This window comes from Beta vulgaris, chromosome 3 (genome assembly GCF_026745355.1).
Source record: "Beta vulgaris subsp. vulgaris cultivar EL10 chromosome 3, EL10.2, whole genome shotgun sequence".
Taxonomy (NCBI): Eukaryota; Viridiplantae; Streptophyta; class Magnoliopsida; order Caryophyllales; family Amaranthaceae; genus Beta; species Beta vulgaris.
The window spans coordinates 57,206,903-57,231,336 of NC_079204.1; the positions used below are offsets into that span (position 1 = coordinate 57,206,903).

At 35.1% G+C, this 24,434-nt stretch overlaps 3 protein-coding genes across 7 annotated transcripts in view; 1 reads left to right on the plus strand and 2 right to left on the minus strand.

The window, feature by feature from the left end:
* Positions 1-3,825: 3,825 nt before the first annotated feature.
* LOC104889816 (hypothetical protein) lies at positions 3,826-10,456 on the minus strand. 3 transcript variants are annotated; one of them, XM_010675135.4, is made up of 12 exons: positions 10,213-10,456; positions 10,060-10,134; positions 7,621-7,716; positions 7,459-7,534; positions 7,283-7,372; positions 7,105-7,190; positions 6,897-7,004; positions 6,636-6,773; positions 5,992-6,097; positions 4,938-5,149; positions 4,230-4,343; positions 3,826-4,150 (listed from the first exon to the last, which is right to left on the minus strand). In XM_010675135.4, the coding sequence occupies exons 1-11, from the start codon at positions 10,294-10,296 to the stop codon at positions 4,275-4,277; spliced, it is 1,140 nt and encodes a 379-aa protein (XP_010673437.2). In that variant the 5' UTR covers positions 10,297-10,456; the 3' UTR covers positions 3,826-4,150; positions 4,230-4,274. The 3 variants fall into 3 exon arrangements, with proteins under 3 accessions (XP_010673437.2, XP_010673438.2, XP_048496057.1); XM_010675136.4 differs by having other exon boundaries at positions 3,826-4,153; XM_048640100.2 differs by having other exon boundaries at positions 3,826-4,343.
* Positions 10,457-18,173: 7,717 nt separating this feature from the next.
* LOC104889817 (cellulose synthase-like protein D1) lies at positions 18,174-21,611 on the plus strand. The gene is made up of 3 exons (XM_010675137.3): positions 18,174-18,775; positions 18,982-20,559; positions 20,654-21,611. The coding sequence occupies exons 1-3, from the start codon at positions 18,219-18,221 to the stop codon at positions 21,609-21,611; spliced, it is 3,093 nt and encodes a 1,030-aa protein (XP_010673439.2). The 5' UTR covers positions 18,174-18,218.
* A 1,869-nt stretch (positions 21,612-23,480) lies between these two features.
* LOC104889818 (uncharacterized) overlaps positions 23,481-24,434 on the minus strand; it is a 29,363-nt gene continuing 28,409 nt past the window's right edge. For all 3 annotated transcript variants that reach the window (XM_048640102.1, XM_010675138.4, XM_010675139.3), the window contains one exon: positions 23,481-23,744. In XM_048640102.1, coding sequence (XP_048496059.1) covers positions 23,726-23,744 — 19 coding nt within the window. In that variant the 3' untranslated portion in view covers positions 23,481-23,725. The remainder of the gene's footprint in view (positions 23,745-24,434) is intronic.

The following is a 24,434-nucleotide window of genomic DNA, read 5'->3' on the forward strand; positions in this document are numbered from 1 at the left end:
TTGGAAAATGATTGACTTTTAAAAAGGATTGACTATGTTATCTTTATTTTTCATAGCTTAATAAAATTTGTAATGTTTTAATTAAGCATGTTTTAATAAGAGTTTTAAATATTAAAACTATATTGAAAAGGTATTAATGGAATCGAAAGCCCAAAAGTGATAAAAAGGAAAGAGTCATTTGATGACTAAAGTTTAAATAGCCCATCTTATTAGTCATCAAGTTTCATTAATTAAAATCTCTTTTCCTAACCCACAAGTAAAGCCTTTAATAAATATCCTAAAAACCCAAATAATTTTACCCTACACTTATTTCTCTCCTTTCTCACGTCATTCCCTCTCTCTCACTCGGCATTCCCTCTCTCTCTCCTTGTGCGTCGTTTTCATCAGTTTTCTCCCAATAGTTTGTTCTTCTTCTCCAAGTAACGTTTCTTGTTCAACAAGAAACGTCACTTTTGCTTCTTGAAAACCGAATTGACCGCCGCTTTCTCTCCGTGTGCGCTGATGTTGGTTTCTTCCTCATCATTGTTGTGGTTGTTTTTCTTTCTTCCTCTCTAAGATTCCATTAAAGTACTAGTTTTTATTTATTTTATTATAATTAGCATGTTATTTATGATTTAATTACTTTTTATATGCATATATATTTCGGTATTATTTTATTATCATAACAAATTTTAGATTTAATATGTTAAGTTTATTTTAGTTTTTATCATGAAATTTATAGTTTTTAGGGTTTTTAATCACTAGAAACTATATATATATAAAGTATAAATCATGAGATTTGGTTAGTATATAATTTTATATGTATTGAATATATTTTCAGAAGATTTATTAAATATTATAAGTGCTGTAATTTCAGAAAATAAGTATTTTAAGAGTTTTAAATGATTTTTAATCACTAGAATAGTTGTACTATACTAGGGATTAAAAATAACGAAAGTTTGGTACGTAAAAACGATTTTAAAACACGTTTAAGGGGTTTTGATCGTTTTAAAGTTGCTGTAAATTTTTAGTTCGAGATATTTATTTCATTACTTTATTTTCTAGGGGAGATTTCGTAGTAGGAGACTTTTAGCGAGTAAAAGTGGCCTACGATTTGTTTATACAAGGTACGTACATCGTCTACGTGCTATGTGATTTAGAAGCATGCTCTAAGAGTATTTTATTTATTAGTATCATGTATAGGACTCTATTTGTTCATATATATGATTACTGGAATTGTTTTTACATGTTATTTGCCTGTGTGCTACATGTAAACTAGAAGTGATTATGATTATAAATGTTTGTATGGAAGATTGATGCAAGCAGGATAAGTCAAGTTTATTTATTAATTCGTGAGTGAATTAATATAAGTTAGAGTGAATCATGTTTTACATGGATTCTTGAGTATTATTATTATCTTATAAGGACCGTGGACCTTATTTGGTAAGTTACAAGTTCTACCTATATAAAGGTAAAGTTTATTGTTGGCTAGGTTCAACAAGTAAAGTTAGTAAAGTATAAAAGGAAGTTAAAGGAGTCTTGATTGATAAGTTGTGATCACTTGTTAATCTAAGATAAAAAGAGATTCTGTTATGATTTTTGATATTAGTTATGTGTTGCTTGTTTGTTGTGTCAACACAAGTAATAAAATATATTCAACGTAAAGTGAAACGAGAATAGTTATAGACTTTAGACTGGTGCACGTCTAGAGTTGGACACTAAGGGGGATGCATGGTGAGCGTGCCATGGTTCTTCTAGGAATGGTTGATCACCATCCCTCTTTCAGTTCAAAGGTTCCTCGATATCGCAGGTCATTTTGGAATAGTGGTAGCCCCATATTTCCTATTTTAGCTAGTCAACTCGTCCAATAACTATTCCATTTAAAGAAAGAATAAAGTTTAGAGTCTAGTTCAGTAAGAAGTTGTCTGAGATTATTATATGTTTATATTATTATTTATCCTGCAAGTTATATTTTTGTAGTATCATGTTTAGGATTATTTATGCTGATATGTAGTACTCAGCTTTGCTGATTACGTGCTTGTGTTGTGTGTGATCATGGCTTTGCCTATTGATCCTGTGGTGATCCTTCGGGGGAGCAGAGTCAAGACACATTGACATTACAGGTTCGCAGATGCATCTCATTGGGAATCTGGAATGGAGAGACTCTTGTATTACTAGTATCATTTAAGTTGTTTTCGGAACTTATGTTTTCAGACAATAGTTTTAAGTTGGTGTGTTTTAGTTTCTGACATTGTTATGGTTTCATAAGTTTTAATAAAGTTGTTTTTAGAAGTTGTTTTCCGCTGCAAAATTCTGAGTAAGCCGAAACGTTATCACACGGGCGATAATGCCTGGGTAATTCTCTAAGGTTTATTATATAAGTATTTTCTAGAAAAGAGAATTATCGGGGTGTTACATTTAGTTCATTATTATGTTCTTTTAGAAAGCTATATATAGTCAATCAGTCTCTAACTATATTAAATTTCCTTTTGGTAGGCGGAGAAGGGCACAAGTCTAGCCGTCAAGAGTTGTAAATAGAGAGTAATGTTTGTGAATTAGGGTAATATACTAATATATTAAGATATCGTCTTTTAACATTTTGAGAGAATTCTTCTCAAGAGCTCAAAAAAAAATTACTAACCTAAGATTCTATGTTGTTGCTACTAAATTCAACTTTAGAAGTTATTGTCTTCATAGTTTCATCCATTAATATCACTCTGATATATATTTCGATCGAGGAGAAGTTTTTAGGTAATTTTAATGGCTTATCTTAATCTTAATAAATAATTTAAAGGGTAATGTTATATATAGTCTTTAGGGCTACATATAAGCATTAAATACATTTCTTTAAATGAAAATAATTTAAGAATTCAAACACATTTTCACATCAACTAAGGTAATAAATACTTGATTCAATATTTTATTTCCATTTTAAGTACCTTATACATAGTCTTTAGGGCTATGTATATTATTTTCCTAATTTAAAATAGAGATGTATATCTATACATCTATAGATCTATATTAAAAACAAAAGTGAAATTAGCGTGCAACAAGATTGAAATCATGACCTCTTGCTATTATAGCATGACACAGTTACCATCTCAACCAACTTTTAATCATGCTTTAAGTGTCCACGTTATTATATTTGTACCTTTTAAATGTTGAGTTTTCCTTAATATATTTTAATGGGAATAAACATATCAAGTTCGAAAAACAGTACTAACTCGGAACAATGTCCGGACCCAAATACTAGTAAATATATTAAGGAATTGCATAGTATAGGACTTGATCCCGTGACCTGTCCACACATACTAAAGTTTTAACCACTAGACTAGATTGTATTTAGTTTTAACATTTCAAAGTAAAATATTAATAAAAGAAAATTTTCCTTAACCGGACATAATCCAGACCTGATAACTAGTTAGTACTTATTATCAGTTCATAAACACATATATTTTACTCCCTTTTCCCAAAACTGTTTGTTGATAATATTTTGTATTCATTTTATGAAGACTATTAATTCATAGAAAATATGTAAGAAAATTATAATAAGTCAGATATTTCAAATCTGCACATTAGGACATCTTCACGTGATCATACATAAATATACCTTTTCTTACATGTTGGTGAAAGAGGATTGTTGAAATTGCAAAATTTATGTGACTTGCCTTCTCACCAACTAAGAAAATATTTACTAGGTTTAAAGGCAAATTAAGCACTACAATTATTTAAATTTTTGCGTTGGAGGCAAGTGCTTATTGTACAATGTAATAGTGGCATGCTTGTACGCATATACTCTTCGTTATTCTTCTTCAGAAAATTAAATCTCCACAATGAGGCAGTCAATCATTTAAACAATATAATTTGCGTTCAAGGACTCGTCAAAAACCCCCCAATGCAGGGAGAATTCAAGTCCTCCAAAGTCAAAAACCGCTGATTAATTTATTCACGACACTCAAATGAAAGATAAAGCTAAAACCAACAGTGTCCTGGAAATACTGTATCACATTACAACAGCACTGTCAAAGCTATGCATGCCCGCGAACACTGCACTGTCAACAGCACTCACAAGTCGCAACTCCCCGCGAACACTGCATGCTTCTATTCTTATTTTTCATATTCTTATGCGAGAAATTTACAGGAAATTGAACATGCGCCATTGAAGATTGGCCTGCTAAAATCACCAGTGTCAATTACTTTGAACCACCATAAATGTGTAAGAGTCATTAAGCAATAGGTGCAGGTACCACCTTTAGCATCCTCAAGCATGTCAAATTTACAATAGACAGGCCACCTCAATCGAGCTTCACATTAGAATACAATAGTGTGTCTCTTGTAAGCGGCATATTGAGAAGAAGATAAACCTGAAAACAATGACATTGTAAATAAGGGGGGAAGATAGATATAAGACACATAGAGTCCCCAATTCTGTACATTAGTCTCTTGGTCCCAAATTAGAGCACATTAGCCTGCTGTGATCAATCCTTACTGACTATGATCGTTATTACATGGAAAGATTGGGACAAACTACCTGATAATTGATAAACGTCACCTTTTGGAAACAACTATCTAACAAACTTTAAACTAAATTTCCTCTAATTTTCGATTTCCCCCATATTAGTCCTTCAAAATTATTCTTTAACAGAAAACACTTCTCACAAATTTGAACGGCTCCAAACATACAAGCAAGAAATTCTCCTTGAAGTTCGTAATTTTTTTTTGTCAAACTTAATATATATCTAAATAATCAATTGTCAAACTTCAAGTGTTGACCCTATGAGTGTTGAGTGATGTACTAAGGTGTCCGTTATTTTGGGGAGGAGGAAATTTTATTCTTGATTAGGGGAGGGAATTTATGGAGTATTTCGAACTGGGTAAAGAGGGTGAGCATCTATGATAGCTTGCTATAATTCCGTGATGGATAAAATTAAAAAGTTCCAAATAAATAATCGCCTCACCCCAATCAAGGTCGCTATGAGAAGAACTCCTCCAGTTATCCACGCAAGTGTGAGTCTAACAAGTGACACTTCAGCCATAGCAGTTGAATTGGATGAAGTTTTCACTTCCTCTAACAAACGTAGAGAGGGCCTTGATACATACGTCACCTTGAGCATCCTTTGTGGCAGTGAAGAATCTGCCTTGCTGAAAAGGATGATTGCGACGAATTTTCCTGCTCATAGTCAGGTTTACAGAAGATAAACAAATTGTTAATATCACGATAAACATGTACGTTTGCACTTCCTTGTCAGACAAGATTAAATGTTATCACTTACAATCATGCCTTGTTCTTTTTTTTCTTTTTTTGAGGGATACAATCATGCATTTTAGAAGTAGGCCAAACTTTTTTGAACTGGAGATATAATAAACCCCTTAAACTCCTCATTTCCATGAAAATTCCAAGATTGAATAAATATGGAAACACATTCAAACTAAAGGGTCGTTGGTTCAAAATATAGATTGGAAGAGGAATGGAACAAATAGAGGACGGGAATGGCAACAAAATGGTTACCTTTATTGAATGTTTGGTTCAAGTCAAGGAATGAAAATGAATGGTAACCATTACCACAAAGTAATGGATTTGTTACTTGAGGGGAATGGAAAGGTAACAAATTGGAGGGATCCATTAGACCATTACCATCGAGTAATGACAATGGATTGATGAGGGCTTGAACCAAACAAGAAGAAAGGGAATCGGTAATTGATTCCGTTTCTTGGAGCCCAAAAATAGTGAACCAAACGACCTCTAAGTGTAAAAGGCAAAACATATAAAACAATGCAAAATGATGACTTGAAACAGGGAATACACATAGAATCAAGTAATTGTGAATCCATCTTCTCAACAGGACGTCCTTATCATACCTTTTCAACAACCTGGCATTTCAGCAAAAAAGTATGCTAATGCTGTATGGATATATTCACATTCATTATTATGACAATCCGTGGGGTGAAACAAAAGACGACAAATCCGCCATCCTTGCCATGTAAAACTTCTATTTTATAAAAGTACAGTACCTTCATGTCTTTCTTGAAGGGAGTTGACAGCTTTGGATACTATAGTGAGCAGCAATTCCATGCCTTGCTGTGCCATATCGCCTGACCCATACTCTTCTTGCAGAGCCTGTAATAATTAATCAGAGGTTAATAACATCTGCCTGAGCAGTTGACTTCACGTGATAAACTTTCCTCTCTCTATCTCAGGCAGGAGATAAAAAGGCACAGAAAAACATGAGGAAGAAATAAGGACCACGCAATCAGATTTTTACCACTAAACTAGCCCACCCTCGTTCAGCATCAGGGAAGGTCAAAAGAGAGCATTCAAGCACAATAGTAGCTTAACTTCTTCATTCTTGCAGAGCACGTAACAATAACATAATCTAAGCACGCCTAGGCTGAATCTATGGCCAAAGTACATTACAACTATAAAAGAAGATGAAGGCAGTAAAGTCTATTCCCCTTTTACCTACAATGCAAGCTTTTAAAATCTATAACACAAGCAAACAAAATCTTATAAAGAAGGGTTGGGGGAGACTAGATTTTCCTTCCACATCCCCCAACTACCTAACAGTTACATCTATTTGCAGTGCATGAAGTGTTATATGTTTCAAATCATGAGGTAAGGGCCATATGCAAGAGAGAAAACAAAAAAAAACCATCACCTTAATTCCCTCAAAATATCCTCCCACTAGTTCAGCAAAATTCAGATTACTTCCAGCCAAGATTTTCGACATTTCTGTAACTTTCCTAATGTTGTCAATCAAGTATACTATACCCATGGCAAATTTTCTATCAGCTTCCTGCAAAACAAGTTAAAATACATCAATCACTGACCAAACTAAATTTATTTTACGTTCTATCAGGAAAGAGTGAGAAAACTAGAGAAGGAAAAAAAGGCTCGATAAGAGACCATGAGAGAAAACCTTTGACATGTGAAGCTTCATTTTGAACCCACTAGGCAAGGGGATGATTAATTCCCCATTTAGAGATTCCAAGTTATCAGACACATAGGAGCCACCAAAACTACTTGCCTGATATCACAAAAGACAGGGAAAAGACATGGACATTTATACAAAAGTAGAAAGAGATTTGCACCGACTAAAAATAGGAAGAAGAAGAATCAACACTAACAAAATCGTTTAGTTCTTTGGCAGTCATAGCTCCATTAGAGTCATAATCTGGTCCATCCAATGAGAAAAAAGAAACTCCCTCCCTATCTGCATAGAGTAAAGGGCTCATTAAATGCAAAAAAAAAAATCTGATTACTGTAATTGTGTATAGCAGAAGCGATATTTGCAGACAGCAACACCTGCAAGTTTGATTTCAGCACTACCAGCATTCCTAACCACCTTGCTCTTGATGGCACCGCTAAACACCGCGCTATCGAAGTAAGCCATTTCTTGGAAATATTTAAAAAAGATAAAATGTCAGTTAGGTCATAAATAAGAAATGAATACTAAAAAAAAGCAAACAATGGGTGAGCACCTTGAGCAAGCCCAATCTCGAGCATAAAAACATGACGTGGCCTATCAAAGGGATTAGGCAATAAGAACTCATTCAACTGCAAAATCACAATCAACGTCAAAGATCAAGCCAGCAAACGACAGATCTGAATTTAAGGCGTTAGTGCATATTTGACTGACAAACCTTAGAAGAACTAGCAGTTGAAAGCGTAGGTGGTGGTGACAGACCAAGCAAGATTGACACTGCTGCGCCAACTTCCATGGCCGACATTGAATTAGTCTGAGAAGCACAGCACAGTATTTGTATTAAAAAAAAAAAAAAACAGCAAATTGTGTAATCAAAAGAAGATCTTTTGTAGACTATAACTTAACAAGTTCAGACAAAACATCTGGAACATCCAAAGAAAAGAGAAAAAGGGAGGAATACAGGAAATGATGGAAGTTCCAACTCCCAATAACCAAAAGCATTACTTCTTATCTTGCACCAGCTCCTGTGTTGAATTTTGTCTACTAAAACTTGTAATATAAGCCAGTTACCTAATTCGCTATCTAATTCGCCTTTTGAATTCGCCAATTCGCCCAAAATGAGCCAAAAATGAACCAAAACCGACCATAATTCGCTTTTCTCGATTCGCGATTCGCGGGGAAATTAGGGAATTAGGTAACAGTGAGCCAGCCAATTATAACCAAAAGGCAAAAAGAAGGGGAAGGACTGGAGGAGGAATGACTAACTTAGTAAGCCCACCATCTCAAACTCCGATACTACTGTAACATTTACTACACTCCTATAAGCTTAAATGAGTACACAAAATATTTTGACCAAATAAGAAAATTGTTAACTCCTTAATATTATCTAATCTGTGTTTGCTTATAGTTTTAATCATGTGGTACTTAAGCAAAACTTATTATTCTGAGCGACATTTACAAATTTGAGTTGAAACAACTCTTCTATCTCCATCAAACCAACCATTTTTTTTCTCTCTTCGTATCCCTTCTGCAAACTCTTTATCCACCTAAAAAGTTTTGTGTTTACCGTAAACAACTATTGATAACTTTTTACCTGATAAGAACTACATTTAGAGATATACAAAGAAAACATATAAAGGCCATCCAGACCCAATCTTAGACAAAATGAGGAAGTGTCGAGGTCCAACAAGATGTAAAGGGTCTCTGAAGCCTATGCACAAGGTGCATGCATCTTGAAGGAGAAATGCACCTTTTCTCTCTTATTTCTTTTTGTATGTATATGGTGATATTGACATTAGAAGAGCCCCACAACTAAAATAAAATTGAAGTGAAGAAAAACCAAAACTAAGTAGTAATTTGCTACTTTGTCTCATATTATAAACTCGAAAACAGAAAAAAAACGAAAGAAGGAAAAATGGGAGCATGGTTCAGATGCGACGCATTAACATCTGGCCAGGGAATAAAAGAAACAAGAATACAAATGAATGAATTAAAAAAGAAAATTTTAAGCATGGGAAAACTGTCTCCACTCTCCGCATGTGAGTAACAAAGAAAAAAGAAAAAGATGACACCAGCGAAGGCAATGAGAGAGGGAGAGAGATTAAAGCCAGCAAGACGTTTTTAGGTTTTCACTCAGATCTTCTCCCCCTAATAGCCTTTACCTCAAAAGCAGCCAAGGCGGCTTGCCTTAAGCCTCTTCAAAGGCGGCTAGAGGCACACACCTACTATAGGTCCGTGCACCTAGCACTGAGGATCGCTTCTTCTAAAGCTTGAAAGTGCTCCTTGCGTAGGCACACTTCTTAAGAGCAACGTACTAGTGATTTAAAAGGCTAAAAGGTGCATGAGGCGATAAAGTTCCTCGAGCTTAGGCATGAAGCGCAAGGATGAGACGCGGGCCTCATCAAAGTAAGGCGCACTTCTCAAAAATAGCTGCAAACGATGGAACTTGATAAGATCAATGCGGCCACTCAATTTTAGGTTCTAAAGAGGGAGTATACAGAGCAGTGGAGTCCACAGTAAGGAGTGATAGGTCTCCATGGCTCAATGCACCAAACGCCTCGTTTAGGCCTTTGCGGTGGAGTCTGCAGTAAAAAATGATAGGTCTCCCATGGCTCAATGCACCAAACGCCTCGTTTAGGCCTTTGTAAGCACTTGGGCAGCAGCGCTAAGCATGCCCTTCGAACTACCATGTTTCATTGTCGCTGAAGAAGAGAAGTTGGAGTCAACTAGATAATAAATTTGGAGAATAGCAAGATTTGAGTTGAGCAGAGAAAAAAAGGTTCGCGAAAAATACAAATTCTTGCCAAATGTATCGGTTGCTATTTCTTCTAGAACTATAATCTTATCTACTTTAAGATCTAAACATAAAATTTGCACCACTCCTGACTCCAGTGGAAACACTTGAAGTTAGTTCATTGATAGAACCGCTAGAAAGGTCAAAGCAAGTCTACAGATTATGTTCAAAAGTATAAAAGTTGACCTATAAACCATATCTGCAGACTGCAATAACAAGAACACAAGGTTGCCTACCTACAATAACATCGAAAGTCAACCTAATTATTACGATATAGCACAAATAAAGGTCCTTTCAAATAAACTGCACTCAGCAATTGATAATCTAAGATCAGAAAACTATGTAAAATTTCAATTAGAAGACCTCATCAATTTGGAGAGGGCGAAGATATTGACGCGTAAGGCTATCGATGAAAAGCGAGGAGTCAGCACCATCAGCCTGCAAATGAAACACGAATTAAAATCGTCGACGAATTAGGATCAAGTGAGAAAGCGATGAGAGAGATAGAGATGGAACCATAGATTGAAGACAGAGGATGGAGAAGACAATGAGGAGATGCCAAGGGGAACGACCACGAACGCCGGAATCCATAGATGCCATCTGCTTGCTCGGACGATGCGATCTGCTGCGCTTCACCTCAGCTTTCAACTCTTTCAGATTTCGGTATCTTGTCTTATCGAACAATAATCAATTGGCGAATGCTATCTCCGGAATTTCTCATATACCTACAGGCTACAGCCTACAGCCTACATACATATCCTGTAATCCTGTTTATTGTTTGTTTTTTCCGCACCAACACGAGCTAACTATATAACTAGGACCCAAACTTTTGAGTTTTTCACCGATAGGGATCTGTAACTTTTTTTTTTCACCTTTAAGACCTATGATTAAAAATCCGGCCAATTAACCTTACTCTAACTCACCTGAAGTAAAGCATCTCCTTTTTCCTTTTATTTTGCATTTTTATTACCTACTTTTAGTTACTTGCAATTTTCTCTTTCTCCTCTAATTTTGACCTCTTCGTCTCTCCACTGACTACTCTCATCAAAAAAAAAAATTCCCTCAATGTAGCAGTCACCACCACAAGATCATTCCTACTATTACAAACACAACCGCCATTGCTAGCTAATATATCCGAAAAAAATTTACAAACACAAAAACATCATTTCTAGCTAATTCCTACAATCACAAACACAAAACAAAAGAAGTTAGAGAAACGCAGATAAAAACAAAAATATATAAACCTTTTACTCTCTCTACTATAGCTGAAAAAGCTGATTATTTATGAAAATCTGAAAATCAAATTTTGTGAATTCGAAATTTTCGCATACGATTTATTTTGGGATTTTTAGTCAAACTTTATTGATAACTTTTCCGTATTTGGTTAATTGTTGGGAAATTTTCGCATACGATTTATTTTGGGATTTTTAGTCGAACTTAATTGAAATTTGTGTATTTTTGGGTGAGATATTTGCAATGGAGTGTGTTTTCATCTATTGTACATGATATCAAATTGTTGAGAAATTAATTGAATTGTATTCATTGGTGATAGATTGCGTTTAAATTATGATATTTCATAGTCTCAGATTTGATATATTTGGCGACTACCTCAATGGTGGCCAACTGACCATTATGATGGGCAATCTAAAAAAGCGATGAACTCAGTTTCTTTGATATATAGTTATGAATTATGATGTTTTTACCCTTTTCGACTTGAAAAATAGATAGGTTGATATTTTGTGATATACAAGATCCGTTTGTCTAGGGATTGTGGTTTATAAGGTAGTTTTGGGTTAGGTGTGATAGCTTTGTGGTAATTTGACTTGCTATGAGTGGTGATGGAGTCATGGAGGTGGTTCCTTGATGGAGTAGTTTTGATGCTCCAGGAAATGAAGTAATTAGGAGGAAGAAGAAGAGTAGTCTGACAAACAAGTTAAAAATGAAGAATTTATTCATTTATGAATTTGTGGATATAAACTAATCTGTTTATTTATTGTTTAACTCAAGGACCCAACTTCTTAACTCACACTAGTTAAATTTTGGCCGAAAAAGGTAGATGAGGTCCCAAATGGTGAAAAAAAAAGTTACAGGTCCTTACTGGTGAAAAACTCAAAAGTTTAGGTCCTTGTTATTAGCTTAACTCGCACCAACACTATGGTGAATTGGTGATTTGTGAATGCTGGGGTGGTAGAGGTGATTATGGGCTGGACCGGCATGGATTTTGGTATATAAAAAAAAAGTGGTTCGTTTCATGTCAAAATTTCAGGTTGGAATTGGTCGAGCTTCGGACTGAAATTTCTACGCCAAAATCCGTTAATTTGGGCGACTATGTCTATATGGTGGCAGGACAAAAAAAAGAAAAAAGGAAAAAAATATTACTTCCTCCATTATGTTTTAAATGAAACATTATGTTTTAAATAAAACATTGGGTGAAATGATACTATTCATTGATCAATTTTGACTTCAATCTATCTCCATTATGGTGTCCTCTTTTGAAATGCCTATTTTGCCCCCTTCCCTTTCTAAATTACAAAAGCAATATCAAAATCAAAATCGGCACTCAAAGAAAACTACTGAAAATTAATTTACAACACTCACTCACAAATCACTTAAAAGAAGAAACTTTACAAATCACTTATACAATTGAGAAAATCACGTTATAAAAATCACGCAAATCACTCAAATAATCAGAAAACTTTATTAAAACTTAAAATTAACATACAAATTAAAACTAATAACCTAGAACGTCAATACATACAAAAGCATTTACAAAAATTTACTTACAAATCACTATTCTCAAGAACCATTCACAATTAATGGTGGGTCTGGGTCATGATAAAAAAATAGAGGTGTATTTGTAGTGAAATCAGAATTTAGAAGTTAGACAAGGAAAAAAAAATTACTTTTTATAGTGTTTCCTATATATAATGAAACTTTTACATATATTTGGACTTATCTTTTTTCTATTATATAATAGCGAATAATTATCAAGGTAAAAATGTTTATGTAAAATATCATTCAGGAATTAAAGTACAACATATCTCTATTATAGAAGGGAAGGGGGGATTTATAGTGTCCTCGAATGAAGAGACTATGTTACCCCCTTCCCATTCTAAATTACAAATTCACTTACAAATCAAAGGGGGCTTCAAACAAAAATACCAAAAATATAATTATAACAATCACTCACAAGTCAACTAAAATCATAAAATTGTAGATTTTACGTTAAATGAGGAAACTTTACAAAAACTTATAAATTCACTTACAAAGTACAACCTATGAAAAAATTGACTTGAAATCAAAGTGTCCACTATCTTTACAATTTATGATGTATTGTACTTGATTCAAAAATCAACTAAAAAATTATAGTATTAGAAATCATAAATAAATTCAATAAATTTTCTATTTTGTTCATAGAACTTAACTTTGAAAAGTAAAAAAAAGAAAGAATGGTGAGATACTTAAGTGACACAAACTAAACCAATCAAATTTTGCAACTAAAAACAATTATACTTCGTATGTCTAATGTTCAATTTTTTACTCTTTTGCCGAAGAAAATCGAGTTTTTGTTTTGAAAAAAATTTAAGCACGCATCGCGTGCAAAAAATTATAGTATTACATAACCAAGGATTATTCTATAATGAACGATTATAAGTACTTCTTACCAACTTTTGACCAAAAAACATTGTTATACAAAGATATCAAGATTAAGCCTTTTGAAATATTTTGTCCTAATATATGTGGCATTATGCAGGGAAGATGGTGAAGTGTCAACTATTATGGGTCAAAAAGCCCATTGTTAATCCTATCTTGTGAAATTATAAAGGCGCAAGTTATATAAGATGAGAGCAGGACCAATTAATGAAAGAGAAAGGGGATGAGGGAGGAGAGAGAAAGAGTTAGCTTTAATTGGTTAGTCACCACTCACCAACTGATGAAATAAGGTCATTAGATAGAAATTGTATAAAACTCGGTGTAACATCCTGATAATTCTCTCTTTTCAGAAATACCATTATAATATAAAACTTAGAGAATTACCCAAGTATTATCGCCCGTGTGATAACGTATCGGCTTATTCAGAATTTTGCAGCGGAAAACAATTAACTAAACTTTAACTTTATTAAAACTCAATAAGTAAATAACAAATGTTTAGGATTTAAACAAACCAACTTAAACACTCAAACAACTGAAATAAAACATGTTCTTAAGAATGTAGAAATTAAACTATGCTAGTCACACAATCTCCCCACTCCAGATTCCCAAAGATGTACATCTGCGAACCTGTGATGTCAATGATGTACCGACTCTGCTCACCATAAGGATCATCACAGGATCAATCAGGCAAAGCAATGATCACACACACAAATAAAGCACGTAATCAGCAAAGCTGAGTACTACATATCAAACATAAGCACTCCTAAACATGATACTAAATAATAACGTGTAGGAATAAATAATAAATAATCATATAATAATCTGCAGACAACTTTTACTGAACTAAACTCAAAACATCTTTTTATTACTTTAAATGGCCCGGAATAGTTATTGGACTACGAGTTATCCTAACAACCAGCCTTCATTACGAAGACGGAATACGTGAGCAACTACGTATTCCCGAATGACCTACGATATCGAGGAACCTTTGACTAAAAAGAGGAATGGGGATCAACCATCCTAGAAAAGCTATGGCACGCACGCTCACCATAACCCCAACTCCCAATGTCCAACTCTAGACGTGCACAAGTTTGAAGTCTACAACTATTCTCGTTTCACTTTACGTTAATTACCAATTATTACTTGTCATGACACCACATATACAAGCAACACTTAAATAATCAAATCATCACAAATGAACTTCTTTTATCTTAGGATTTAATAAGTGATCACAACTTACAATCCATATTACTTCCTTTAATCCAATCTATTTTAATTGTTGAACCTAGCCAACAAACCATCTTACCTTTATATAGGCATACTTCCAACTTACCAAATAAGGTCCACAGTCCTCATAAGATAATAAAATAATACTCATCAAAGAATACATGAACAACATGATTCAATTCTCTATAACGTATATCAATTCATCATACGAATTAATATATAACTTCATTTTCATGCTTGCATCAAATAATCCATACAAACATATAATCCAGTACTCAAAATTAATCTCAATTCACATGTTTGCACACAGGCATAAGACATGTAATAATCAAATACTAGAAATCATATATATATATGAACATAATAAGTTCCTATACATGATACTAAAAATCTCTTAAACATGATACTAATCACATAGCACGTAATTATGTACGTACCTCGTGTAAACTAGCCTGTAGGCCACTTTTAATTCTCTAAAAGTTTCTTACGAAATATTCTCTGCCTAGAAAACAATTAAGTGCAATTGTGTCATGTTTACAGAGTTAATGGCTTAAAAATTCCTTTATGTAATATATCGAGTCTCCTCTTTCTTCAAGAGAAAAATACTTCACTTTTACGAAAATATAAAATAATAGAAATAATAATATCTCACATAATATAATTGGATTGCAAAATGACGTCTTATAATTTCTACTAACGCCCTAAATACGTATTTTTATACTGTATTTATTTCTTTCCACTCTCTCCCCTTTATCCAATCTTTTAGCATAATTGTATCTGACCATCAAACCTGGATTAATTACATAATAAACTCTTTTAAAAAAAGGAGGCGTACAATGGTGGACGCTTCTCCATATTTTTAAAAAAAATTAAAAAAAAGGAGGCGTACACCATGGAAGCCCCACCATTGGTGGAGGCGTCCATGGCAGGCGCTCCACCACAAGGTGATAAGCCTTCCATGGACGCCTCCACCAATGGTGGGGCATCCATGGTGGACGCCTCTCTATATTTTTTTTAAAAAAAAAGTCTTCTCTAAGGTCAGGGTGGTGGTGGATGGCAGTGGTGGACGACAGTGGTAGTGGATGGAAATGGTGGACGCTAGTGGTGGTGTAGAAGCATTTGGGAAGGGGAAGGCGAAGCGGGTCAAGGGGAGGAAGTGGCCAGTGGTAGACTAGTAATGCATGACGCTTTGTAGCTGCGTGAATAATTAAAAGTTGCCAGTGGTGGTGGTGGTGTTGGAGGCGGCGGTGGTGGTGATGGCAGCCCCAATGGTGGTGGTGGAAGGGAAAGGGGAAGGGAAGATGAGAGAAAAGAAATGAAGGTATAAATATACAATATAAAAATATAGTATTTAGGGCATTAGTAGGAAATATTAGGGCGTCAACTAACAAACCATTCTATTTCATCTGGCATTGCATGGATGCGCAACTTCTGTCTTTTTCATAGGTGACTAGGTGCAGTGTATATCTCATATTTTTGTTGATTTCTTCCGATTTTGCCTACATTGCTATTGTAAGCCGAATTCCGAAGCGACCACGTCTCTCCAACACAACACCCTACCTTGAACTTGTGATATAAAAAGTCTTCAATTTTTAAGTGACCTTATTAAATTTGGTTTTGTCTCTTTTCTCATTCATCATTCGAGTATATTTATATACAATTTAAGGACAAGAGTCCTACTCCAACACAAAATAGTAATAATAATCCTATTCCTAAATCCTAATAGATATCAATATAAGAGTCTTAGCATCATCTCTCAAATTGGAGAGTGCAAATTGTGAATACCCAACCTAGATAACAAAAAATTAAATTGAGTCCTACCAGGAGCTTTGATAAAAATGTTTGCCAACTGAAACTTGGTAGGAACATTGGACAAACTAACTAGACTAGTGATGCAGTGACAATCAGCTTCAATATGTTTAGTGCGCTCATGAAACACTGGGTTCTTGGCTATGTACAAAGCATATTGACTATCACAATATAACTGCATCCCTGCAAGATGCCGAACTCCAAGATCAGCTAGTAGCTGCTTGAGCCCTTTTAATTTACAAACTATAGCAGCCATAGAACGATGTTATGCCTCTGCAGATGAACGTACACCGTATGCTGCTTCTTAGTCTTGCAGAATACAGGAGAATGCCACAATAATACAAACCAAGCACTCAAAGATCTCCAAGTAATAGGAAAATTAGCCCAATCAAAATCACAACACCCTTCTAGGCGGAGATCACTATCAAAAACAAAATAAAATACCCTATCCTGGATTTTTCTTCAAATGTTTGACAACTCTCAGAGCTGATGCCTAACAATGACCATATTTATTCCTTCCAATATAAGAAAATGTTCCATTAATTTGTTTCTCACATTTGATTGTTTGGACATTGCTTGTACCCTCATGAGCTGGGGGTTATTAAGGGGGTTCCCAATCCATAAAGAAACTTCTAGAGACTAAAAAGTGGAAATTTACATCTTGAGGCAAATATCCACACAAACTCCTCAAATTTGGAGCTGATGAGAGTCAAACTCCGACCATGAGGTGGAGAGGTGGAAGCTCCAACCATTAGGCTCCTACATGATTCTCATGGATAATTTAAGATGCATATAACATAGTTATTTTAATATCGATTTATCTACTGCACAAAAGGGTAATTATCTTGGTCAAATAATGGTAAAATCATTACAAAAATATTTAATAGAGGAAAGCTAATACATTAGTAATATACTTCTTTCATTTTTATATTAATCACTACATAATACATATAAGTTGATACGCATATTAAGAAAATGGAATAGGTAGTAAATATATGTGGGAGTACAGTAGTCCCCGTTACTATGTAAATAAGTAGATATGTGACAGGAAAAAGTTAATATAAGCGGGTATATAGTGATTAATAATAAGTAGATATGTGAGAGGAAACAATTAACATAAATGAGTATGTAGTGATTGATAATAAACTTCCATAAAAGATTATGTAGTGATTATCAAAGAATGGAGCAAGTATTTACAAAAATTTCTTTAGCAGACATCACACAAACTTTTTTAAACTAATAGGCTAATATAACCAAAAGCAAGTTTTAATCAAAAGAGTTCACGGCTTTGGGTAAAGGTTATATTTGAATGTAGAAATGTTTAGTATTAATAGGGTATATTGGACATGACAAAATTACTATTTTAGGGAGAAAAATTATAATCTAAACATCTTGCCACTCTTTAATATGAAAAATCTTCCATATTTGTGTTTGTATAAAAGAAGGCAATATATATAAGAAATAATAAGAGAAAAAAGCCTCCAACGAGTTACACAGACTGACACGCATGAAGGGATCCTTTATTGGAAATTAAAAGAATGGGTGATATACCACAAAATGTGGAGTAAATAAGCTAAGAATAAAATAGACAATCAATGAGCCATAAAAAAAAGGCTTCTTGCTATATTTGGGTAATATTTAGTTAGTGGATGAATGAATGCATGTTAAGGCAAAACTGATGGATCTTATTTGGAAAAAATGTAATAGTTGTTATGTTTTGTATGTTAAAAGTTTGGAAATTTTGGTGCATGCATGCAATAATAGATGAATTGAGAAAGGAGCAGCAAATGAAATCAGAAGCTTAAGCAAAAGAAGTGTGAGAAAACAATATAATGTCAACAAATAAATCATCATCGTCTCCTTCAAATAACAATGGGCGGCCACCACAAGGCGTAAGGTTTGGACGGAGAACATCAAGTGGTCGAGTAGTTAGCCTTTCTCAAGATGATGATCAAGATGTGTCTGGAGAATATCCAATATCAAGTACAGGCGACTCTATGAATTATACAGTGATGATGCCACCAACACCAGATAATCAACCAGGATTAGGACAAGCACAAGCACAAGCAACTTCTACTTCTCGTTTACAACGAAATGGATATGATAATCATAATAACGGGTCATTGGGTGGCAAATTAGATAGAAGAGTTTCTGTATTGAAATCCAACAACAAGTCAATGTTGATGAGAAGTCAAACAGGAGATTTTGACCATAACAGGTGGTTGTTTGAGACTAATGGCAAGTACGGCATTGGAACGGCCTGTTGGTCAGAGGAAGATGGTTATGATGCAACAAGTGCTGGTATGACCATGGACGACTTCACGGATAAGCCATGGAAACCCCTTACTCGAAAAATCAATATCCCGCCTGCTATTATCAGTCCTTATAGGTACATATATATACTATACCTTAAATCTTATACTAACTATCTAATATCTACTACCTCCGTTTCCTAAAGTATCTTCCTTGTTACTGTTCTTTAGGAAACGGAGGGAGTATTTCAGATAAAAATTAATTAAATTAGCATGCATGATGCATGCAAGTGTTGCAACATGAATATCAAATAAAAGTAAGCCTTTCATTAGTTGAGTGCAGGTTGCTAGTGGTGATCCGATTGGTAGCACTAATTTTATTTCTTGGTTGGCGAGTACAAAATCCTAATGAAGATGCACTATGGTTGTGGGGATTGTCCATTGTGTGTGAGATTTGGTTTGCATTTTCTTGGTTGTTGGATCAATTGCCTAAACTCAATCCCATTGACCGAGCTGTAGACCTTGGGGCTTTAAAAGAGAAATTTGAGCAACAAGGTCGTTCTGATCTTCCGGGCGTTGATATATTTGTATCCACTGCTGACCCTGAGAAAGAGCCTCCGCTTGTTACTGCAAATACTATATTATCCATACTTGCTGTTGAGTACCCAGTAGAGAAGGTCTCTTGCTATATTTCTGACGATGGAGCTTCCATCCTAACTTTTGAGGCCATGGTTGAGGCTATAAACTTTGGTGAGCTTTGGGTGCCTTTCTGTAGAAAACATAACATAGAACCTAGAAATCCAGATACTTATTTCAATCTAAGGAAAGACCCTACTAAGAATAAAAAAAAGATGGATTTTGTCAAGGATCGACGATGGATTAAAAGGGAGTATGATGAATTTAAGGTGAGGATCAATGGCTTGCCAGATGCAATAAAAAATCGATGTGACATGTTAAATTCCAAGGATCAATTACAAAGGAATGACAACATAAATGAAAATGATGAAAAATCTGATAATAATGACAAAATTGAGGTGCAAAAAGCTACTTGGATGGCTGATGGCACCCACTGGCCAGGGACTTGGTACCAAAAGGCTCCTGATCATGCTAAAGGAGATCATGCTGGCATTTTGCAAATAATGAGTAAAGTCCCAGAAGTTGATCCAGTAATGGGTCACTATGATGAGAAGAAACTAGATTTTACTGGAATTGACATACGCCTTCCCATGTTTGTATATGTATCTAGGGAAAAACGACCAGGTTATGACCACAACAAAAAGGCTGGAGCTATGAACGCCTTGGTGAGAGCTTCCGCTGTACTTTCAAACGGGCCCTTCATTCTTAACTTAGATTGTGACCATTATTTTTACAATTCAATGGCCATCAGAGAGGGAATGTGTTATATGATGGATCGTGGTGGAGATAGGATTTGCTATGTACAATTCCCTCAAAGATTTGAAGGCATTGATCCTTCGGATCGCTATGCCAACCATAATACCGTCTTCTTTGACGGAAATATGCGAGCTTTGGATGGTCTTCAAGGTCCTGTTTATGTAGGAACCGGCTGCATGTTTCGACGATATGCACTTTATGGTTTTGACCCCCCAAGGGCAAATGAGTATATAGGAATGTTTGGGCAATATAAGCAACCAACAACAAGAAATATCCAAGAACACTCTGATCAAGAAGAGGATATGTCTGATACACAAAATTTGGCATCACATCCTGATTTAGAACTTCCTAAAAAGTTTGGAAACTCATCTGTATTTACTGACTCCATATCTGTGGCCGAGTTCCAAGGACGACCCTTAGCGGATCACATATCTGTGAAAAATGGTCGCCCTCCAGGTGCTTTAATACATCCTCGTCCTCCACTTGATGCACCCACAGTTGCAGAAGCAGTTGCTGTTATTTCTTGCTGGTAATTCTTTTTTTTTTTGTCGGTTGAATTCTTTTCTATACCTTTTGCCTATGTTAGTATGTTGTAAATATGTCATGAATATACATGTATGTAGGTATGAAGATAATACAGAATGGGGAGCAAGGATTGGTTGGATATATGGATCAGTGACGGAAGATGTGGTGACCGGATATAGGATGCATAATCGTGGGTGGCGTTCTGTTTATTGCATAACAAAGCGTGACGCTTTTCGAGGAACAGCACCCATCAACCTCACAGATCGCTTACACCAAGTCTTACGTTGGGCCACTGGTTCAGTAGAAATTTTCTTCTCACGAAACAATCCAATGATAGCAACTAGACGCCTTAAATTTCTACAACGTATGGCATATCTCAATGTGGGAATCTACCCTTTCACTTCCGTGTTTCTAGTTGTTTATTGCTTTTTACCTGCTTTGTCCCTTTTCTCAGGCCAATTCATCGTACAAGGCTTGAGTGTTCCTTTTCTTAGCTACCTTCTTACTATAACAGTTTGTCTTATGCTTCTTTCTCTTCTTGAGGTCAAATGGTCTGGGATTGGCCTTGAGGAGTGGTGGCGTAACGAGCAATTTTGGGTCATTGGAGGTACTAGTGCCCACTTTGCTGCTGTCTTACAAGGCCTCCTCAAAGTTATTGCAGGGGTTGAAATCTCATTCACCTTAACTTCTAAGTCCACTTCTGAAGATGAGGATGATGTTTATGCGGATCTTTATGTTGTCAAATGGACTAGTCTTTTTTGTATGCCCCTCACCATTATTGTCATTAACTTGGTTGCACTTGTCATCGGCTTCTCTAAAACAGTGTATAGTGTCATCCCAGAATGGAATAAATTTTTGGGTGGTTGCTTTTTTAGCCTTTGGGTGTTGGCTCACATGTACCCATTTGCAAAGGGCCTCATGGGTAGGAAAGGAAGGGTGCCTACTATAGTATGGGTTTGGTCTGGATTAGTTTCTATTACTGTATCTTTACTTTGGATTACTATCAGCCCTCCACAAGGTAATGTTAGTGTATCTAGCGGTGGTGTCCAAGTTTGAAGTCAAATATATATCATTGTGATAATCCGCTATAATCAAATATTATTTTTGTAGCTGTAAAATAACTAATTATGTTATGCGTAATTTATGAAGTCGCTGTTAGTTATTTAATTTGTAATAATAGTTTTTTTAAAAAACAAAACTTGTAATGATATTCTAATATTTATAGATCTTTTAAATTTTAAATATGACATATTAGTTCCATCATTTATTAACTTTCATGTTAAATAACGAGTTCTTAATTGCGATGAAGGGATACGATCCCATATGCAAGTATGCAACCGCTATGGATGTACAAATTTTGGAGGTCATTAACCAACTGATTTGTCATGGGAAAGAAATTCCAATTATCATCATCTGACCAAACTAAAGTGAGAAATTACTTCGATATACCATGACAACCACTAGCAGAATTACCAATGCACTATAGATCACTTGTATAGAAAGACTCCTTGTATGTTTCAAAAACGCCAAGATTGACTTTGTAGCACACAATAGCGTATCTCTTTTCTTTTTCTTTTCCCTCTGTAATTCTCACCCCCTCATTGAAGTTGAGATGCAAAAGGCTCCAAGCTCTAAATATAGATGCAGGTCACATTGACCAAACCATAGTAATATGTCTTCTCTATTAGTTACTTTACTTTAAATTTCTAACATTTATTGTTAGATTCACAACTCAAGTGAGCAATCCTTGGGTCCTCTAACAAGAGCATTCATGGTTATAGTAGTTATAAGGAGAGTGAGGGATAGCTCACTCGGTTAGAGCTTTCCTTCCCCATTCCAAGAAATCCTGGGATCATCGATTCGGCTCTCTAGTAAAAAAAAAAGTAGTCAAAAGGAATAATGTATGTGCATCATTAGAATCACTTTTCTCATAATACTGTTCTCTCTTTGTTGATTTGTTGTCGCAATTACCTTTGGCTTTTAGGTGCTGATGTGAGTCAAGACAAGCGTCCTAAAAGTCCTCATGCTTATGAAGGTGATAAAGTGTTTAGGATGTTTCTGAATTCACTGGTGAAGGAGATGCTGGAGATTACCTTGAATGGGTTCGTAGCTTAAGAAGAAATTTGTCCCTACGCAGTTTAGTTTATACTAGACAACTACCTGATGTTAAATCTTCTTGAACAAGATAAACTTAGTGATACTGAATACACCAAGGAGTTTGAGAGGCCTTTCTTTCTTCGGTGATCTATGAGAAACTGAAGAGATGACTTCCTTTAATTCTTCGACGATGTTATTAAACTGGCACTTTATGCAGAGACACAAGAAATAAAGTTGTAAAGGAAGAAGCCTGAATCTTCTTATTACAAAGAATCTTCATACTACAAAGAGAAAAAATCGCAATATAATGCTCCTGGCTCTAGTAGTAATTTCACAAACATTCATACTTCTAGCTCTACAGCTTTTCAGCAAAGATGTCTTAGTAAAGCAAACTTCTAATCCTCCTGACCAACTTGCAATGAAGAAAACACATCGTTTCAAGTGCCAAGATGTAGGCTAAACACCAAGATGTAGGCATATTTTTAGCCTACGCATTATGAGCACGAGTGTGACTATCACATTGAAGGTTTTTATTTTGAAAATTAATATTTAAAGAAAGTATCGAACAAGTCTTTAAAGAACGAATCATACACCTTATTGAATATATTTGGAAACCATAGGGACAATCAACAGGGACATTTAGCCAAAGTAGATAATTCACAACTTTGCATTTGATCAATGAACTAGAAATTGAGCTCGAGAGTAAAGATACATATGATTATGAATCATATTTGCTCGTCACTGGCCCCTACTAGATATGATTCATATGCAAATAAATAACCACAAAAATATTTTTATGCACATTAATAATTAATCGACGGAAACTAGTTGAAGTAAAAATTGCACGGCGCTTTGCATATATAAATTCAGTCATAAGCTTATATATATTGCTGTCAACTTGTCATACTGTTTTGAGGGTTCAATAAACAAGGTCAAAGCACCAATCTTTTACTTTGAGCTTACTGGTTTGAAATTTTCTAAGGTAATATACCCGTTCTACGAAAGCAACTTTTCCATAAGACATGCTTTTGGTCTCCGTCATAGTAAGAATTCACGTATACGCACAGGCCTCTTCACTGCATTAGTAAAACCCTGTAAAGATGGAACATCAAACATGACCAAATGTTAGGATTCAGTACCCTGTTCCCTCGTAAAACAAAGGAGTGAACTCTAAGAGTAAATATGTACTGTAAGGATCGGACAAAGCCAATAATGATTTAATTCCAAGTTCTGAATGGTCATTAATTATTGTTCTTGGTCCAAGAGGATCGTAATTTGACCGTAGGGTATAAAATTGAATGTTTCGACTCATTGATTCCAGAAATCACAAGGCAACTAATCTACTCACATTGAACAAGTCTGTAAAAGATCGTGCATTGAGAAGAGAGTTTAATAGCTCAACCATTAGATATAAGACCATATGTTTATATGCCCGATGATCAGCACCTGTAAGAGCTTGAAGAAGCAAATTACCAAGGTAAACAAAGACTCGTATTAAGGATCAGATGATCCGCTACAGGAGATGGCAGCACTACAGGGAGACAAACTATAGACTGATATTGAGGTAAACAAAGATATGATTTTGGTCAAGGCTCAAGCATTAGTCATAACAGTTACTAACCTTATATTTGACCAGTTTAAGGTTTGGATTTGATCAATGAGAAAAACTTGCAAGAACCATCCCTTTCTCTTCAGTTAGGAGAACGTAGCCCGAAGAGAAAAGGGTTGAGTAAATTTTAGACTGTCAAAAATGATACTTTGCCAAGGAGGATGCAGGGAGTA